We start from the raw sequence: 21,293 nt of genomic DNA, 5'->3' as shown, positions 1-21,293 counted from the left end.
TTGTAGTCATTTTGTGTCTCTTGATAGTTGATTTGTGTCTTCTTGTAGTCATTTTGTGTCTCTTTTTATAGTTGATTTGTGTCTCCTTGTAGTCATTTTGAGTGTCTTTGTATTTGATTTGTCTTCTTGTAGTCATTTTGTGTCTCTTTCCAGTTGTTTTGTGTGTTGTTTTAGTCATTTTGTGTCTCTTTGTAGTAATTTAGTCTCTTTGTAGTTGATTTGTGTCTCTGTGTAATTATCTTGAGTCTTTATAGTCATGTTGTGTCTCTTTGTAGTCATTTTGAGTCTATTTGTAGTTGTTTTGTTATACGCCCATCATGGTGTGGGGTGACTCATGTGTCACACCTTATTAGCTCACAAGTTTATTGCTCTGACTTGTGTGCATTAAAATTATTTGGAAGAATGTCATACATGATTTTTGCCAAACTTGCTCAGCCATGTATTTCTGCAGTTGTGGCAACACCCAGTTATTCTTGATTAGGTTTCTCTATTGTAGTGTACACCGATGAAGAACAAACGAATGGTGAACATACAGTATTTATTGTCTTCAAGATAGCTGAAGTTACATACATACATACATATAGGCAAACAAAAGCATGATATTAATTGCACGTTATGCCAAACACAAATGACTGACACCATAAGACTTCCATTAAATCACATGACAGAAAGTGCTGCAATCAAATTAAAAGCTAATCGTCTGTGATTTATGACTACTGCAAAACGTACCACAAGGGCACATTTGCACAACGACACCATTTTAACACCTCAGATGCATTTGTTAAACTTACAATCAGTTCCCCACAGAACAGTAAAGATTGTGATTTTCCCATATGGCCAAATACATGACAGTTAGTCTACATATGCATGTGCTTCAGTCTATATATAGCAAAGTTAAAAAATCTGTAAGTGCAGTGTGTTAAATGAATATACTCCCCTTATCAGCTCTATTAGGAGCTGGGAATTTTAATGTCATATAGATTTAAGGACTTTTTTCAATGTAATTTCATATTAACCTCTGCATTGCCACAACTGTGTGATTTTTCTTGAATGAATTGAAAAACAGAACATGTGTTTTTAAATGTTTTTGACAAACTAGTTGCTAAAAGCAAAGCATGGAACCATCTATTGCATATAAGCCCAGTGTGTGTTAAGTCACAAGAACAGAGAGAAGTCACATTAAATGTCTGTAGAAAAGGTTTCACACTCATATTGCTATACTTGTCAAGACATGTATATTACCCCAAAAATATATGTATATCTCAACAACCTTGCCTTTGACTGTTTCAAATCACCACTTGTTCAACTACCTGCCCACTGTCCATCTTTCTCTCAACTTGCTTTTACCCTTCCAGTCACTTTTCCTTATATTGTAACTTCTAAACAGTAACAAAAAAAATTTAGTTAAAGTACTTCAATAAGGGTTGAAAGGGAAATGAGACAGAGAGATACATAAAGATTGAGTAAGAGCAAGAAACAGAAAAGGAGTCTGTACAGGGAAACTTCACTGTTTGTTTTGGTTTCATTTGGCCTTCTCAGCTGCTGGAGCAGCAACGGCTGGCTCTGTCTGGACCCCGGCATCTGTCGAGTTACGTTTCTGACCCTGGAATTTAAAAGGGGGAAAGAAATTGTAAATGTTTGCTCATTACAATACTGTACTAATCTTTTCTTTAAAGACCCATGTCATCCATGTCAGCCAAATCTGACCACATATCTAACCCATTACATATTTATTTGCATTTGATTTAAAGCAGCAGTGGGTAGAATTGGAGCAAATATGATTAAAAAAAGTTATTTTTATTAAACGGTCACTATATCCTGACACTAGTACATGTAATACATCTGCAAGATTTCACAGACCGAAGGAAAACAACCAATCAGAGCCGAGCTGGAGCCTTGCCATCTCGGGTCAGGTCAAACTAGGCAGCGCTGATCAAATCATTATTCTGTTACTGTAATGCCTATTTCTCGCCTCAAATGTTTTCAGAAACATCTTGCAATGTTTGTGACCCGGCTGCCACGTTGAGATCAGTTGTGGAAATAGCAAGCACCGCCCACCAGCCGCAGCAAACTTTCTCATTTTACAGCTAAACAGTACACTACAAGATGTTTCTGAAAACATTTTATGCAAGAAAAAGGCATTACAGCAACAGAATATTGATTAATATTTGATCAGCGCTGCCTAGTTTGACCGTTTGATCAGAGTTTGCGAGTGATTGACAGCTGCATCCGTTGAATGAACAGCCAATAGTAACACTCTCTCTCTGAAATGACCTGTGATTGGCCAAAGTCTTCCGTCACAGGCTAGACTTTCTAAAGCCTGAAAACAGAGCCATGAGGAGGAGCAGAAGTCTAGTTATCTCTCAGAACACTTGAATTATAATATGCTGAAAGGTTATTATGGAACATTTTGCCCAATGAAGCCAAAAATATTCTGCCTACTACAGGTTTAAGTCTCTTTTAGAAGCCTTGTTCTTGATGCTGTATGTGGGGAACAATTTCTAACTTGAAGTTTTCGTTTTGCATTTCATAGTACCTCCTCATTTTATCACTTGTATCATTTCATTAACCTGCTCTGCTTGCAGCACTGCATGGAATATTGTGTCCTCTGATTCAAGTCAAACTTATTAACTGCGAGTTATTAAAACCAAACTGTGCAAAACAATTCACATATCCACAAACAGGAACCACACCTTTAGTTACTACATGAGTTGCTGCTGCCATCTTGTGGACATGCAGCTACAACATATTGCAATACAGGCCTTTCCAATGAAAACTGAATGAACAGGCAGCAACGTCTTTTACCAGAATTTTAAAGAACAGCTGGATGGAGTTCCTCTTCTCCAGTTTCTTGGGCATATTGGCTGCATCGTCTCCAGCTTGGGCGGCCACTGAAGCCGGTTTGTTATCTACAACCGCCTCTGATGACTTGGCTGCTGCTTTGGGTTCCTCCTTGGCTTTAACTGTCTCTGCTGCTGCTGCGGCCGGAGCAGGGGTCGCCTTCTTGGGATCGGCCGCCTGAAAGTGTTGCGATGCATAGAGCTGTATCATTACATAACCATGTCTGATGTGCTCCACTCACGCAGATGGACTTTGAGATGACATCAGATGTAACATTTGAAGTGACATTAAGATGCATCAGCTGTTAGGATCCAGTGTGTCTTAGTGACTGCAATATTATGAGCGATGGCCATAGAAGCACTGATGTGTGTTATAATAATAAATGGACAAAACTTCTGCCCAAAAAGTTGTTTTAGAGCAGGTTTTAATACCAGATGTAACTGATGAAATTACTCTGGTTAATAATGCGTCTTTTCTCGAGAGGTCATTTCACTGTATTTACCAGCCCAGTTGTTCTCCTGAGGAGCCGAACTCCACTTGTGGAGGCTGCCTGGACTTTTGTGGTCATGTGGTCTAACAGTACCTCAAATTCACATGAATTTGTTACTTTCTGTTTAGTAATTCCACCACAATTTATATACTGATACAGATATTTTGAAAACCAATCAAGGCATAAGTGAATAGGTTCTTACTTTAGGCTTGAAGAGAGAAAAGAAGGCTGATTTTGAGGCTGTTTTCTTTTCTTCCTGAACAGGCGGTGGCGGTTCTGGCTTCGCAGCGGCCTCCAGAGTGCTGGCTTTTGAGGGATCCACCTTCTTTTATCAAAACGGCAGAGAAGAAAATACATATCATGAGGTAGGCTATTTTACGAATTAAAGACATGACCGTTATTGAAGCTGACAGAGGAGAGGGCAAGAGCTGCCACCTGTGAAGTGAAAGAAGAGGTAAAGGGGAGAGGAAAGTCCAGGCAGGATCAGAGCAGAAAAGGAGGTAGAAAAATCTGATAAGAACCGCTCCCTGTAAGAATAAAGAAGCCCATACCATCATGCACAAAAGTAAAGAATGTTATTGTCTGTAAGAAAAAAATGAGAAGAAAATAGGAAAGGGAATGTGTCCACTGAAGATTCCTCCTTTAAAGGAATGGTTCGACACAACGGGAAATAAGCTTTATTTGCTTTCTTGCCAAGAGATGCGAAGATTTGTACCTATTCTCATGCCTATTATATACTGTATGATGCAGGAGAAGGTTAGCTTAGCTTAGCTTAGCATAAAGAATGGAAACAAGGGGAAAGAACTAGCTTGGCTCCGTCCAAAAGTTATGAAATCTTACGTTAAGCCTGGCCCACACTAAAATATTTTTCAAATCTTAACAGATTTTGAAAATGTGAGAGACCCCACACATAACGACATGTTCTGTTAAATTTAACAGTTTTGTTCCTATAGTGTGGAGTGAGCAATGATTTGGCTAAAACAGCACAGCACACACTAACAGATTCCATTCATGAACAAGAGTCCCGACTAAAAAAAACGCAAATCTCACAAAATCTCTTGCGATCAAATGTAACTTTAGTGTAAACAAACATGAAGGACGATGGGCAGGAAGAATTGGAGCTGTTAGTTTTTGCATTGGCTCATGCATTAGCGGTGGTGGTTGTCCTTCCGCTTCAGTCAGCTTGGTTCTCAATTGGCTATCGTTCTTTCTGTCCTCAGGGCTCCCCACACACAAAAGGATATCCGATCATAAATATTGAACATGAAATTTGAAATCGGAGCGGTATAGACCTCCGAGCCGATCGGGGGATGTAAAAAACACTCTTAACATACCTCACACAACAAGATTATCTGGAAAGATAATCTTTAGAACCATCAAAAATTCAGGGCTGACCATCGGGAGGGGGAAATCAGGCTCAAAATCAGCTTGATTCTTGCGTGGTGTGTACCCGATGTTAGCGTATAGCCTATTTTGTTTGCTTATCCAACCAAAAAAGAAGTGGAAAGTAAAAACAAAAAGGTGTGGTTTTATTGGATATAACGTGCTAATTAGTGAGCCTTATAAGTGCAAATAGGCAGATTTTGTTACCCTCGGACAGAGCCAGTCAAGGTGTTTCCCACTGTTTCCAACCTTTATGCTAATCTAAACTCAGTGGCTGCTAGCTGTTGCCTCATACTTAACAGACAGAGATGACTCTCGGCAGGAAAGCAAATAAGCGTATTCCCCAAAATGTTGACCTCCTTTAATTTACCTCATCTTCTACCACTGGCTGTGGTACATCTTCCACCATCTGCAGGAAATGAAACATTATTTGTTTTCCCATCAATTGAAATGCGGTATGAAATGCAATAAATCATGGACTGACTCATCTGTCATGATGGAAATTTACCCCGTGCAAAAATTGGCGATACAATTTGATCAAATCCTTTAACAAATGAATGAATCAAAACATGATGACAAAAATAATGACTGCAAATGCCAAATTGCGTGTGTGTTAACTGAAATAAATGAAAAGGTTATTTTTGGTTCAGCATAATATTTGGTACATCTGGTACAACATCATGTCAGAGGTGCCTGTAGAGCGAGGAAAATTAAGAATTAATATTCCCCAGCACTTCCCGCTGATTTACCTGCTCCTCTACAACTGGCTGTGCCACCTCCTCTGCTGTCTCAGGGGGTTCAACATTAGTTTCACTCTGAGCAAATGCAAATGAATGACAACATGTGAAAACAAATCTAAGCAATTTAGAACATGGTGATATAATCAGAGGATCAGAAGATTATTTCACTCCCTAAAAAAGACCAAACCCCCAGATTTAGATATCTCCTTAGATTTACAGTACCTTGACTTCTACAACAACTGGCTTTGGCTCTTCCACTGGTGTCTCCTGCAGAGCAAAACTACTTTAAACTTTAGATTTAAATTAAGATGCACATGTGAAAATGCTGTAATTTACTGTATATGGCATGTGTGTTGTGACCACAGCTGTTATCCTTTAATATCCACTGATTTAACATTCCCTGAATACAGCTGAGAAGACTGAGCATGCTCTCTAGTTTACCTGTACTTCTACAACTGGTTGTACCTCTACTTCTACTGCTGGCTCTGGTGCTGCATCCTTGATTGTCTGCTGGTTAGTGAGGGAATTATTATTGTTAGTAAAAGACAGACAAGACAGACAGGAAATGTCCTCAAACAAAGAGGAAATGTTTTAATTATGAAATGCTTAAGATGTTAGCATGGCAATGAATGCTGACTAATATGAACTGTTTAAAGGGATAGTTTGACATTTGGGAAACATTTATGCGCTTTCTTGTCGAGGGTTAGATGAGAAAATCAATACCGCTCTCGTGTCTGTGAGGACATGACACAAGCATGGAGCTAAAGCCAGGAGGCGGTTAGCTTAGCTTAGCAACAAACATAGGACATTCAACCAGGAGACCGGCGTTCGAGGTCGGTGTTTTGTTTTGTAAGTTACGTTAGTGATATTTATGATGTGTTTTTCAGTGACATTTGTGATGTGTTTTCTGTACTGATGTTACGTTGTTTCCACATTACTTAGTTTACGGGATTATTTTAAGGCCAACCATGAAATTTTTTCCTAAACATAACTAAATGGTTTTGTTGCATAAACCTAAGTGAGTGATTTGTACACGCGTATAATATTTATACTTCGGCAAGGCAAAACGTGACACTGGCGCTATTCTCTTGTGGACAGGCAGGTCTATTACATGCTTTGGCATGATACCGGGTTGCTCCCTCAGGAGTCACATTTTTGAAAGAGTGCAACATAAACCTGGTTCTCCTGGGTGAGGTTCAAAGCAGGATACCCTACACAATTGCTGCATGTTTCAATCTGGAAACAGCAAATTATTCAGTTTCTGCCAACTCCAGACAAACCAGCTCTTGTTCGGTTAGTAACAGGATGAGCCATGGTCAGTTTGAGAATATAATAATCTACTGTACCACTGCTGCCGTCTTGGACGGGGCTTTGGCTCCACTTGCTGAAGCCCCCTTGCCTTTGGATGCCTTGCCACCTAGTTGTACCTCAAATTCACATACAGTATATTTCACACTACGTTATAATCTGATTTCACTGTGGAAAAGTCTACATGAATAACCATCCCTTAAAAATCTTGTCTTGCAATCTTGAAGTTTGCTGTTTATTTACCTTTGAACGGAAGAACTTGCTCAGAGTATCTTTGGCTGATTTTCCTTTTGAGGACTCTGGTTCCTTTGCGGCAGCTTTTGGTTCTTCTTTTGGCGTGGGTTTGACAGGTTTGGCAGCTGGTTCTCCCTTGATTTCCATTTTTGGTGGCTCTGGAGGAGGCGGTGGCGGGATAGACATTCCTTTGGGTGCTGCAGGCGGCTCAGATACTTGTGCAACCTATTCAAGAGAGAGTAGGTGTTAGAATAATGGTTTGGAAAGGAAACCGTCCACACAGTCACCTTTAACAGCAAATATATTTTAAGATAGACAATTTTATGTGAGGTATGATAAGATGAATGCAAAGCAGTGATCAATAGCAACAAAGTATTCATCCAATATAAGCTACTAAAAATTTAATTAGTATGTACAATGCAAGATTAGCAAATGAAGTAGCATTTCTGGAAGTTAACTGAACCCAACTATGCATACTGAATATATCCTTTCTAGGGAAATTAAAACACTTTATGGGCAATGTGCTCACAGTAGTGGTTGCCGCTGGTTGGTTCTCCTTCTGGGACTATTTGGCAACAGAAAAAGGAAGCAGTTAGAGAAATATAATTAAAGCAAACAAAGGTCTTGAAAAAAAGCTTGTCCTATAAATACTTTTGAGAGCCTATTGGTTCTTTAGAAATAAAATGTTAATTTTTGGAATCAGGGATATTGTAATCAGAAATGGATACCAGCTACGTAGCAACCTGAAAAAAATGATGACCTCTGTTTTTAATACATAATCAATATACTGTATAATCAACTAGTCAAATTACCAACCCCTAACTTTACTGAGTTCACTGATACAGCTTTGTAAACCAAAATAAGCATGATATGAAATGGATATTGAAAGAAAATCCAGTGGATTAGACTGTTGTAAGGCTATTAAATAGGCATTATCAGTCGCTATAAGCCCCATAGATGTGGGTCAATAGGGGCCTACTACACCCACTAGTAGGTTTTATCATCTACGTATTCACATAGTAGACAAGAAGATATAAAAGAACACGACAGTGACCTCTAGCGACGGTAGTAATTATGAAAGGAGCAGAAGCGGAAGTCAGGCGCAGTAGACAGTGTGAAACTCCATAAGGGGTGGAGGTCGGGGACAATGGATGAGACACAAAACAAAGGGTTTTCACCCAGGACACCGGACTTCGCATCCCATTTGAAACAAACAATGTCTTTGTGTCTTTGTGTTCAAAGTTAATTTAACCCAAAACACGATTTTTTCCCCTAAACTTAACCAAGTGTTTTTTTTTTGTAAACCTAAAGAAGTTGTAGTTTTGTTGCCTAAACCTAAAGAAGTCTTTTTGTTTGTGTTAAAAACCTGACGTTTCATTCAGTTTTACAACGTGTTAAAACGTGTTGCTTTTAAGTTTCATTTTCACTTTTACAACGTAGTAAGCGGAGTAGGCCCCTACTGGCTCACATCTATGGTGCTTATAATGACTGATAACGCCTATTAAATGGCCTGATAACAATTAAATTGAGTGAAGCATCAAACAAGAAAATTAAAACCATTCACAATACACCCACGGTGGTACTGTCATGGTCAATATAACATGTTTTATTTGTGACTAAATGCTTCATAAACATTTGTTCACCTGGACTTTTGTGGCATCAGGAGTAACTGTTTCCTTTTTGGTTACTTTGGTAGTCACCTGTGTAACAAGGGAAGAAAAATGATCTGTCTTCAATCACTTTTATTCATGCCAGACAAAAACAATTACAAGAAGAAAAACAAAATCCCAATCCTTCAGATGTTAAATGTTAATTTCATATAGCTGGCAATGAAGCTGCAGTGTAAAGCAGAGTCAGCATGTATAGTACTGTAGTTGATGTAACAAGAACAGAAAAATAATTATTTACATAAGGCGTTCATGAATGCAGACATAGTCCTTTATAGTAAGCTGACTGAGGCACACTGAGGGCCCTGACAGAGCACATACAGTACATGCGCTGTCATTGTGACAGCCATTGTGCTCCGGAGATGGCGTAGGCCTGCCCTCGCTCTATCTTCACAAATCTCAACTTCCAACTGCACAGGCCTCCCTTGTGAGCTCACACTATGGGTTGAACAATAGGCCACCACATTCCCGCATGTTCAGAGACTTGATTAGCATGGGGCTAGTGCAATGGTAACTCTTTAAAACGGCATGAATCCAAAAGACAGCACGATGAAGAGGAAATACAATAGCTGCTTGTTTTTCCATCAGGCACTGTCATCATGGCAGATTTTGTAATGGATACCTTTACTGTCGTACAACTCCCCTTTCCACATACCTCAACAATAACTCACCAATCAAATTTAAACACAACATCTACACTGTTGAATTTATTGTCACTGATCGCCACATTATCAAGGAAATTACCAAATGTCTTGGCTTCAGTGAAGCTTATAAGTAAAAATTAAAACACACATTAACCAATTTTTTGTTGTTTGAGCAGCTGTTGCCTTCAGTAATATTTGTAAATAACAAGAGTGGATTTGTTTTTTCACTTTTGATTACAGCAATTCTTCAATTTATTTTCCCCAAGCAGTCTAATTTTACAAGCAATTAGAAATATCAAGTGCAAATTTCTCAAAAAGTGTCACTTACTAGTGTTTTGAAGAAGTTCATAACTGGATTCTCTTCTGGGTTACCGTCCTCTTGGTTTTCCACAGGTTCACCGTTACCGTTGTCAGTTTCAGGAGCTTTTTCTTCCTCTGGACCCGGGTCTAGAGTCACACTCTCTGGCGACGTTAATGATTTGGTTTCTTGCTTTAGGTTAGCTGTCTCCTATAAACCATCACAAAGAATTAGCCTTTGAGAATTATGTTAGAGCAGTGCAGCTGATAATGCAAGCAGTGAGTGTCTTAATCGCAGCATTGAGATGGGAGCGCAATTCCAGCCATGCCTCTGCCTACTCAGGGCATTGTCAACAATCAGCCTTTTATTAATGTGTGTGTCCCACCCCTCACTCATTGATATTCAACAATGTGTGAGAGTTATGCCCTGAGAAATGTCAGGAAACTCAAATACCTTGCTGTGTTTTGATGATGTGTATCTTTAAATTACAGAACTGACTAACTCTGATTTTAAGATCATTCTTAGTAAATCCATTCACTTAAATTTTCCTTCAGCGTGGCCTGATTTAAATTTCCTTTTCCTTTTCAAACAAAGTAACTACTATTACTCTTCCTTTTCTTAAAGTAGGTAGTATTTGTTACTAAACACCAGAGGTGGGACCAAGTCATTGTTTTGCAAGTCACAAGTAAGTCTCAAGTCTTTGCACCCAAGTCCCAGTGCCAAGTCCTAAACTTTGAGTTCCGAGTCCTAAACAAGTTACAATGTGCTCTTCATTAAATGTAATGCCATTTATCAGAAGAGTAATGATATATTCAGTTTACAAAAATCATGAATGCTTTTTACAATTTGTATTTATTTGTCAAATAAATTTGTTAAAACAAGTGCAATTGAACTTAATCATAAAACAATCTGGAGAATTAAGTGTTGACGTGCTGGGAATGAATAGTTATTTAAAGTTAGTTGATTCAGGAAATGAAGGGAAATTAATTGATTTGTGGCACACTTTTTAAATAACATACTTTTAAATATTTGGGCTTGGGGGAAGGTATCAAGTCTTTTAAAGTCAAAAGGCTCAAGTCCAATTTAAGTCACGAGTCACTGGTGTTAAAGTCCAAGTTCAGTTGCAAGTCTTTTTTGATTTTGTCAAGTCGAGTTAGAAGTCATCACATTTGTGACATGAGTCTGAATCTAGTCCAAGTCATGTGACTCAGGTCCACACCTCTGCTAAAAATGACCAAAATAATGCTAATAAATAATGAACAAAATCATGAATGAATATTTTCATTTTTCATTTTATTGGAAAAGGTTTCAGCACCTAACCATGTGAGCTTTATGTTGATGATGTATAAAAACAGAGGCAGTCTGCATTATTATAAAACACAAATTATTTTACAATCCAATTGCAATTTCAACCACATACAATTAAACACATGATATCCTAAAGAGGTAGACCAATATTTTTAGAAACGAAAATTCCTTCAACATTTTACTGCTGTTCTTCATTTGGGGCCACACAAATAGTTACAGTAATAATGTATCCCAGTGAAGATAGCGTCAAACCACTAAGCCTATATGCTGATTCCTCAACAACTGATATACAGGCTGAGTGCAACCGAACAACTAATGCTTCCATCATTGGATTTGTGTCACTTTGTGAGTCCGGTGTTGAATCTGTTGAGTTCCCCCTTGATTCATTCACTGCCTTCTCTTCAGTATCTCCCTCTGCGATAACATTCTCTGAAGTCACAAGGTTACATTCAGCTGCGTCAACATTTTCTGTAATGATTTCTTCTACGATCGCCTCAAGAAGGGCATCAACACACGCTGACGCAGGCTCATCTGAGGTGGCAATTCGAGAATCTTCAGAGTTCTCCTCAACGGCAACCAAAACATAACCAGAATGATCATCTTCTGTAATGATTTCTTCTACAATCTCCTCAAGAATGGCCTCATAACACTCTGACACAAGCTCATCTGAATTGGCAATTCGAGAATCTTCAGAGTTTTCCTCAATGGCAGCCAAAACATCACCAGAATGATCATCTTTTGTAATCATTTCTTCTACGATTGTCTCAAGAACGGCCTCATAACACTCTGACGAAAGCTCATCTGAAGTGGTAATTCGAGAATCTTCAGAGTTCTCCTCAAAGTCAGCCGAAACATCACCAGAATGATCATCTTCTGTAATGATTTCTTCAACGATCACCTCGGGAACAGCCTCAACACACTCTGACACAGGCTCATCTGAAATGGCAATTGGAGAATCTTCAGAGTTCTCCTCAAAGTCAGCCGAAACATCACCAGAATGATCATCTTTTGTAATCATTTCTTCTACGATTGTCTCAAGAACGGCCTCATAACACTCTGACGAAAGCTCATCTGAAGTGGTAATTCGAGAATCTTCAGAGTTCTCCTCAAAGTCAGCCGAAACATCACCAGAATGATCATCTTCTGTAATGATTTCTTCAACGATCACCTCGGGAACAGCCTCAACACACTCTGACACAGGCTCATCTGAAATGGCAATTGGAGAATCTTCAGAGTTCTCCTCAAAGTCAGCCGAAACATCACCAGAATGATCATCTTCTGTAATAATTTCTTCTACAATTGCCTCAAGAATGGCCTCATAACAATATGACACAAGCTCATCTGAAATGGCAATTCGAGAATCTTCAGAGTGCTCCTCAAAGTCAGCCAAAACATCACCAGAATGATCATCTTCTGTAATAACTTCTTCAACGATCACCTCAGGAACGGCCTCAACACACTCTGACACAGGCTCATCTGAAATGGCAATTCGAGAATCTTCAGAGTTCTCCTCAACGGCAACCAAAACATAACCAGAATGATCATATTCTGTAATGATTTCTTCTACGATCACCTCTGGAATGGCCTCAACGCACTCTGACACAAGCTCATCTGAAGTGGTAATTCGAGAATCTTCAAAGTTCTCCTCAGTGGCAGCCAAAACATCACTAGAATGATCATCTTTTGTAATCATTTCTTCTACGATTGTCTCAAGAACGGCCTCATAACACTCTGACGAAAGCTCATCTGAAGTGGTAATTCGAGAATCTTCAGAGTGCTCCTCAAAGTCAGCCAAAACATCACCAGAATGATCATCTTCTGTAATAACTTCTTCAACGATCACCTCAGGAACGGCCTCAACACACTCTGACACAGGCTCATCTGAAATGGCAATTCGAGAATCTTCAGAGTTCTCCTCAGCGGAAGCCAAAACATAACCAGAATGATCATATTCTGTAATGATTTCTTCTACAATCGCCTCAAGAATGGCTTCATAACACTCTGACGAAAGCTCATCTGAAGTGGCAATTCGAGAATCTTCAGAGTTCTCCTCAAAGTCAGCCGAAACATCACCAGAATGATCATCTTCTGTAATGATTTCTTCAACGATCACCTCAGGAACGGCCTTGTAACACTCTGACACAGGCTCATCTGAAGTGGCAATTGGAGAATCTTCAGAGCTTTCCTCAGCGGCAGCTAAAACATCACCAGAATTATCATGAATGATTTCTTCTACGAGCGCCTCAAGAACTGTATCAACACACTCTGACACAGGCTCATCTGAAGTGGTAATTCGAGAATCTTCAAAGTTCTCCTCAGTGGCAGCCAAAACATCACCAGAATGATCATCTTTTGTTATAATTTCTTCTACGATCACCTCAGGAACGGCCTCGTAACACTCTGACACAGGCTCATCTGAAGTGGCAATTGGAGAATCTTCAGAGTTCTCCTCAAAGTCAGCCGAAACATCACCAGAATGATCATCTTCTGTAATGATTTCTTCTACAATTGCCTCAAGAATGGCCTCATAACAATATGACACAAGCTCATCTGAAATGGCAATTCGAGAATCTTCAGAGTTCTCCTCAAAGTCAGCCGAAACATCACCAGAATGATCATCTTCTGTAATAATTTCTTCAACGATCACCTCAGGAACGGCCTCAACAAACTCTGACACAGGCTCATCTGAAATGGCAATTCGAGAATCTTCAGAGTTCTCCTCAGCGGAAGCCAAAACATAACCAGAATGATCATCTTCTGTAATGATTTCTTCTACAATCGCCTCAAGAATGGCCTCATAATACTCTGACGAAAGCTCATCTGAAGTGGCAATTCGAGAATCTTCAGAGTTCTCCTCAAAGTCAGCCGAATCATCACCAGAATTATTATCTTCTGTAATGATTTCTTCTACAATCGCCTCAAGAATGGCCTCATAATACTCTGACGAAAGCTCATCTGAAGTGGCAATTCGAGAATCTTCAGAGTTCTCCTCAAAGTCAGCCGAAACATCACCAGAATGATCATCTTCTGTAATGATTTCTTCAACGATCACCTCAGGAACGGCCTCGTAACACTCTGACACAGGCTCATCTGAAGTGGCAATTGGAGAATCTTCAGAGCTTTCCTCAGCGGCAGCCAAAACATCACCAGAATTATCATGAATGATTTCTTCTACGAGCGCCTCAAGAACTGTATCAACACACTCTGACACAGGCTCATCTGAAGTGTCACTTTGAGAATCTTCAGAGTTCTCCTCAACGGCAGAACTATCTGTTTCATGTATTATCTCTTCTGTAACTTCAACTTCAATTGTCTCGACGATGACCACCAGCACGTTGTTGTTTGGATGGCGCTCGAGAAGGCTCACACTCTCCTCCACAGGCTCCTCAGAAACGATATGATTGTGATCAGTCCGCACTTCGGCTGGGGCGACGTTCTCCTCTAAGAGTTCCTCTTGGACTGAATCACAAGGCTCAGACTCTTCTGCGGTGTCCATCGGTGGCACATCTGCAGGTTCCTCGATTGTGTTTGTGGTATCTTCCTCAACCCTTTCTGGCACTGCTCTGAATTCATTTGATAAAGCCTCAATAGCTTCTTCATTCATCTCCTCCGCAACTGTATCAACTGGCTCCTCTGGCATGGCAAGGCTTGCATCTTGTTCTCCAGAAAGGGGCACGAAAGTTGTTGCAAAGACCACTTCTTCTTCCAAAGGGATGCCTTCATCCACTGCAGGCTCCTGAGTAGTGACGGCACTGGATTCAAGTTCTTGAGAGAGGGCGTCAATTGCTGCCTCCAGTATCACCTCAGCATTGTCTTTGACAAAGACAGGACTTGGTTCTGCGTCTTCAACTCTTTCCGGTCCCACATCAGCTATCACATCTCCACCAACCTCAGCTTTCTCATCTGTAGTGATATCTTCAGGAATAGACCCAGGCTTGACTTCATCATCAGGAGAGATTGAAGTATCTTCAGGAAGTTCCTCAACGGTGATACGCTTTTTGGAAGGAGCCTCTATAATGATAATTTCTTCCTCAGGGCAACTATCACACTTCTCTGAAGGCTCATCATCGTGTTTTTCTTGTATTGCTTGTACATCCTCGACTGCAACAGCGTCATCAGCGATGACCTCTTCATGGGAAGATTCCACCTTAACTAGCAGTACTGTCACAAGAGGGGCTGAAGGTTCCTTTACAGGGATGTCTTGTTTTGCAGGTGTAGGATTAGGCTCCTCACAAACAACCTCTGAAATTGTTTCCATCGCCATAGTCGCTGGCTCTTCATCTGGGGAAGGAACGCCCTTCTCTTCCTGGACCTCAGGAGCGACAGCATAAGACTCATGTTCAGTTATTTCAATTGACCCTACGTCGGCTGACATGTCTCCAGCTCCTTCACCGTTGTCTTCAGTAATGACTTCTTCTGCACACGGCTCTGGCGTGTTTATGGCAGCAATGTCAGTGGATTGAGGATCAGCGGCAAAAACCGCCTTGACACAATCTGCCACCACTTTAGGAAGGCTGGAAAAGACCTCCAATGGCACGGTTTCCTCTATATAATTTTCCTCCGCACCTATGTCATCTTCTATAATGGATTCTTTTGGGTTAGATTCTGGTTCTGCATCAATTTCTGGCTCAGTTTCCTCACGCCCATTCACGCTCTCTTTCTGAACATCATAGTTTTTGATGTAAATAACTTCCACGCGTTCCGCTCTGAACACTATATTCTCATACACAATGTTCTCCATGACCAATTCTTCATCGATGATCCCAGCTGTCTCGTTGTCTAAGGGCTCCTCATATGCAGTGTCTTCAACAACCTCTTCAGCAATGACAAATGTCAACTCATTCAGCGGATCTACTCCAGTTGCGGCCATCTCGATGATGACTACGTCTTCCATGAGGCCGTCAGTATTGGTGGTTGTATCATCATCACCCTCACAAGTTTGCTTTGAAATATTGGCTTCAATTTTACTGTACGTTTGCGTTGATATTTCAGCTTTTTGATGTAGAAATTCAAAGTCCTCTTTGTGCACAGCGACAATCACGGCGGCAGCTTCTTCTCCACTTGATGTTGAGTCCTTTATCATGAAAATCAACATTTATCTTTAGATAAAATAAAAAACAGTTTTTTGTTTCCGGGACACATATGACAACCGTGTGCTTAATCAAATTGTGACTGAGACAGCAGAAAAATAAGAAAAATCTCTCAGTAATGCAATTGTTTTGTGATTTCAGAAATTATTTCTTTCTCTATTTTTTCGATTTGTTTTTGCAATGGTTTATGTACTGCTGAAAGTGGCTCACTTGACTGACTAAATCGAAGTGATGTTAGGCAATTTGGCAGGCAGATTGTTTTATAGATTAGAAAACATTAAAGGATAAGACTAGCATTTTTCTATATTCCCCTTACTGTCAACAAATCCAATGAAAAGACCAGAACCAACTATGCATTAGTCCCTTCTCTCAATGCTTCCTGATTTCCCTACCCTCCTGTCTGTAGCACTTATCCCAAAGACGTAAACCTTCAAAAATGGCTCAAAAATATAAAGCTTATTTTTTAAGAAAAGAGCTAAATAATTTTCTAAAAGAGCTGGGCACTGTAGTTTTAGCAAATGCTACTCAAACAGAAGTAAATACTGCATTTGTTGAGGACTATTTTCAGTGGCGGATTTGTCTCTGATTATTTCTGGCAACAGGACGATGTATTTGAAATTCAAAATAAACTACATTGGCCATGTTAATCATGATGAAGGAACATGTCACTCCGTGCAACAATGTGATCCTTTTTCTTTTTAATAGTTTTTGGACAACAATGGAGCTCTGTGGCACAGAGGAACAAGATACATCAGGCAATTGCGACACAGACAACACTTGTTGATTGTTGTCTTTTCATGGGATTTGTTGACAATGACAAGAATATAGAATATCACCTTTGAAAAGGCACGTGAAGAGTGCACTCACTGGCTTTGGATCAGTGGCAGGAAGACTTACGTCTGTTTGATCTTCATTACTCTCCGTGACCTCTTCCTTCGGGTTGATGGGTTCATGGCTTTCAGAAATAACTGGAGCGTCAGCAGGTTTGCAGTCTGATTCGACGATCACATACTCAGTCGATTCTAGGGCATGGTTTAAAGAGAGGGGCTCGCCATTTTGCTGGACTATGGTGTCACCGTTACCTGTAAAAAAAAAAGAAGAATCCGTTATGAAAATGTGAACAAAGGGTTGGTTTGCCCCATGGCACCGAATTTCCAAATAAAAGATTGGATTCCAATCCGGTTGCAGGTTTCCTCTCATTGGAATACACAAACTAGTGCAAGAAAATACATTAAAACCTGCAGTATGCAGAATATGTTTGGCATCATTGGGCAAAAAGTCCATAATAACCTTTCAGCATATTGTAATTCAAGTGTTCTGAGAGAAAACTAGACCTCTGCACCTCCTCTTGGCTCTGTTTTCAAGCTTTGTGATGGGAGACTTTGGCCAAGCACAGGTCATTTCAGAGAGAGAACGCTCCTATTGGCTGTTCATTCAACAGAAGCAGCTCTCAATCACTCGCAAACGCCGATCAAACGGTCAAACTAGGCAGCGCTGATCAAATATGAATCAATATTCTGTTACTGTAATGCCTATTTGGAGTGATTGATAGCTGCTCAGAGACTTCACGGCTCCAGCTCGGCTCTGATTGGTTGATTTCCTCTGATTTTCTCAGATTACCTGTCTTATGCACTACTGTCAGGATATAGTGACCGTTTTATAAAAATAACTTTTATTGATCATATTTACTCCAATTCTACCTACTTCAGCTTTAACTGATAGTTTTATTATTATTATTAATAATAATAATAATAATAATTGTTATTATTATTATTATTATTATAACAATAATTACTTATGTGTGTGCATCTGCTTTATGTACTATTACATATCAATGTTGATTTGAATGTTAAGCTCTTTGCATGCAACATCAAACTCATGCATGATATACTTATGCAATGCTCCATGAAGTAAACATGGGCTAGTCAATGCGAGAAAGTGACATTATCTTTATCTCCAGCGTCAACATTAGCTCTTAGACAAACTCAGGTGCCAGTGGGAATCCTACAGCCCTATTGTCTGCAGAGACGATAACAACCACACCATGACAGCAAATAGTCGCTCCTTGTCGATGTCTAAGACTACGCCTATAGTTTACATTGGAAGACTCAAGACACAGTCCAGCTGTGAGTCACTGTGTTTACAGAGCATTATAAAAGTCCAAAAGACTAATCCGACATAGACATGGAAAGATCAGCTGATTTTGTCTGTCAGAAAAGGATGTACCTTATTTTCCCACAAAGCAAGATACACTGAAACAGAATAAAGAACAGTGAAAATAAATCTAATATTCTCCCATCTTCAGATTCTCCAAATTTAGAGAAAAGAATGTATGCATATATATATTATATTTCCACTGTTATTTTACAGTAAAATCATTATCATGCTTTAATTCCCAATTATTTATCTCAACAAGACGACATTTAAAAAAATCTCATGCACTCACCAGTAACCTCCAATCCATTAGATGTGACGTTTGCAGAGAGGCCATTTCCATGCTTCTTACAACTTTTCGTATTCTATAAAAGATAATAAAGAAATATAAACCTGTGTTAGCTCCACAAGACATTACCAGTGGATTACATTTCAACAGAAAAACTGGTTTTAACTGTGAACGAACCCTTGAACAATCCAGATATTTGAAAAAAAACGTAGGGGCTCGCACCTTTCATCCAACAACATTGACTTTTCCATGTGCATCTTACCACTGATTTAGAGGCAGCAAAGTTATAGATACTACAGGTGTGTTGTGTAACTTTTGATAAAGTGTTACCTTGTTCAGCTCTTTGTTCTTGGAGTTCTCGTTTCCCATGTTTACCCCAGTCGGACCTACACACGGGCTTTTTAACTCAACTGAAACAAAAAGAAACAAAAAACAGAAATGTATTTTTTTTTATGTTGCATAAACGAGCAAAAATACACTGCAAATAAAGACAAACTTCTTTCAAGTGACTATATAGAATTTGTACATCTGTTCATAAGTAGTTTGGCATTGTCTTAACTTCAGTATCATTTGTGTCTTACCTTGTTGCACCTCTGCAAGCCAAGCAAGTGATATCCTCCTTAAGAAAAAAATATGCCTGTCACTGTAAGATAGATGGACTTGCTGCGTCAACCCAACTGTGTATATAAGCTGCTGTTAACAGCCTATATACACAGAAATGGGTGGGTCTGTTTTTAAGCAATCGATTGGATTTACTCCAGTGAAAAGCCCATCAGACTGTTGGCGCACTTTAATAACAGCTCATGATTAGCTCATGGTAATCTCTCTGTGAATTCTCTGAAAATACCCCGACATGATCATAATACGGCTGCACTCTAATCAATCACACTGTGATAAGGCGGTGCAGCGCGCTCCTGTTGACGAATGTAGCTGTGAAGTAACAGGATGTGTATTAAGGATACTGGCCTGGCACAATTCCTCATTGCCAAAACAAAATGAAATAGGTTTGCACTTAGAACCCTGTTGTATTAACCTGGTTATTTTGAAGAAACGCATGTTAACATTTAGGTTATTATAATCAGAATTTCTTTTTTCTATTACAGATTCAGGGTTTGTTAATAATAAGACATTTCGAAAAAAATAAATTATCAAATGGACTTGTGCCTTAAAATATCTTCCGTTTCTTTTTTTTTCATATTATTTGATTAAAAAAAGCTTTTATGAGTTGCAAAGAGCAATTGTCTTCTTTATTATCACAGTCAATCAAGACCTACAAAGAGCTCTGTAATGGAATCATCTTCCACATAGTCATCTTTAAATGTCTTTGAAGGCCTGTCAATGCATCAATACAAACCGGCATGTCTGAGGAAGCGTTCGGGGATCAGAGACAAACTGACTCTAGTTCATCAATTGATTTCTTCCTGCTTCCTTTTATTACTCTCATCAGTTATATTTTGTTTGCTGCTTTTGTGAGTAAATGTCCTGTGATCATGCTGACAAAAGCCTCTTTATGCAAATCAACCGAACCACAAAGTACCTGAGTGTGTTTTACCACAAACGACTGCAAAATAACATTGTTAAAAAACTTCAAATGTGCGGCAGCCTATTAATTGAATTTCTTATGACGAGGCTTGGAATCCATGAACACAATGTCTCAATTGTAGCGTATAGCCTGCACATTGAGGTGGGAGTTGGATTCCCCGGTCTGGATTGTGCACTTTTGACATCATACAAGGCCTACAGCTGAGAGACCTCAAGCAAACTCTTCATGATGTACCAGCGCATGCCAGCCTAGTTTTATCTGTGGCACAACCCTTATAAAAAGCCCAGTGATTTTAAGACTATAGGAAGAAATGGCATATCAAGATCTAGTCAAAACAATATGATTTCTCATGATACTGCATGGTTTCAAATACTGTAACAGCACTTTATGTTTGATGTGATACACCTCATTCATCTGCTGCAGCTTGGATAACATGAAGCCTAATAGTGCTGTAGCTTTGAAGATGTAGGCTATTCAGTAAATATTTGAGATTGGGTGCAGTACTGTTTGCAGTATAATATTTACAGAGCAGCAGTTCCGGTTGATAAAATAACTTGTTTGACATATTGTAAGCACATTTCTTGAGGTAATTAACGATAATAATAAAACCAAGCCGACAGATGGGACAAAATTAATAAAGCAGCTTGTGCCGACGGCAATTAGACTTCTAAACGAGAGGTAAATAGGCTGTAGCCCACCCTATACTGTATACTGCTTTGGACGGTGTTTCTCTGTATACTATGACTGTCGTATTGCACTTTGTATAGAGTTTATATTTTATATTGTGGAGGGTGAATTTTTTTGTACCGGAGGGTATTGTACTGGATGTTCTGCTAGTGTGTGTGTGTGTGTGTGTGTGTTAGTGTGTGTGTGTGTGTGCTGGAGGGGGGGAGTTTGCATGGGACTGCGCTGTGCGCAGGATCCTGGGAAGTGTGTGAGGGTTTTTTTATATGTTGTTTTTATGAGAGGTGTATATGACCACATGAATTTCCCTTTGTGGGATAATAAAGTTGACCTTTGACCTTTGATATTTGACCTTTGGTGAGTGTAATAAGCTGTAAACAAAATGCCATGATTTTCAGTTTGATTCCACATTATATTCCACATTATACATTATTATTTTTTTATTATTTTAAAAGCAGGTGTGCGATCGAGGGGCATCAAAAAAAACATGCTGTTCAATGGAAAAAACTGACAAAAATAAGAATTTTCCTGTCATCTTGCCTGTCATGCTGTAGGGTTTCCGCCCTGCCCAAGGAAAGAGATGGTCATAACCCGTCTGAAAATAGGATATACAGGATTAA

General features: G+C 39.5%; 1 protein-coding gene across 5 annotated transcripts; it reads right to left on the bottom strand.

Moving 5' to 3' along the window:
• Positions 1–521: 521 nt before the first annotated feature.
• Positions 522–19,224, bottom strand: bcas1 (brain enriched myelin associated protein 1). 5 transcript variants are annotated; one of them, XM_074643291.1, is made up of 17 exons: positions 19,028–19,224; positions 18,777–18,856; positions 18,450–18,522; positions 16,871–17,085; positions 9,636–9,815; positions 8,640–8,696; positions 7,526–7,561; positions 7,006–7,221; positions 6,801–6,881; positions 5,896–5,964; positions 5,677–5,721; positions 5,464–5,529; positions 5,085–5,123; positions 3,534–3,656; positions 3,344–3,424; positions 2,806–3,018; positions 522–1,603 (listed from the first exon to the last, which is right to left on the bottom strand). In XM_074643291.1, exons 2-17 carry the CDS (start codon positions 18,813–18,815, stop codon positions 1,523–1,525), a joined length of 1,614 nt encoding a protein of 537 aa, XP_074499392.1. In that variant the 5' UTR covers positions 18,816–18,856; positions 19,028–19,224; the 3' UTR covers positions 522–1,522. The 5 variants fall into 5 exon arrangements, with proteins under 5 accessions (XP_074499392.1, XP_074499393.1, XP_074499394.1 ...); XM_074643292.1 differs by lacking the exons at positions 3,344–3,424; positions 5,464–5,529; positions 6,801–6,881 and having other exon boundaries at positions 7,511–7,561; positions 19,028–19,218; XM_074643293.1 differs by lacking the exons at positions 3,344–3,424; positions 5,464–5,529; positions 6,801–6,881 and having other exon boundaries at positions 19,028–19,207.
• Positions 19,225–21,293: the final 2,069 nt, after the last annotated feature.

Source organism: Sebastes fasciatus, chromosome 8 (assembly GCF_043250625.1).
Source record: "Sebastes fasciatus isolate fSebFas1 chromosome 8, fSebFas1.pri, whole genome shotgun sequence".
NCBI lineage: Eukaryota > Metazoa > Chordata > Actinopteri > Perciformes > Sebastidae > Sebastes > Sebastes fasciatus.
Note: the sequence above shows the minus strand (reverse complement) of the source record. Positions and strands in the feature narration are given on the sequence as shown.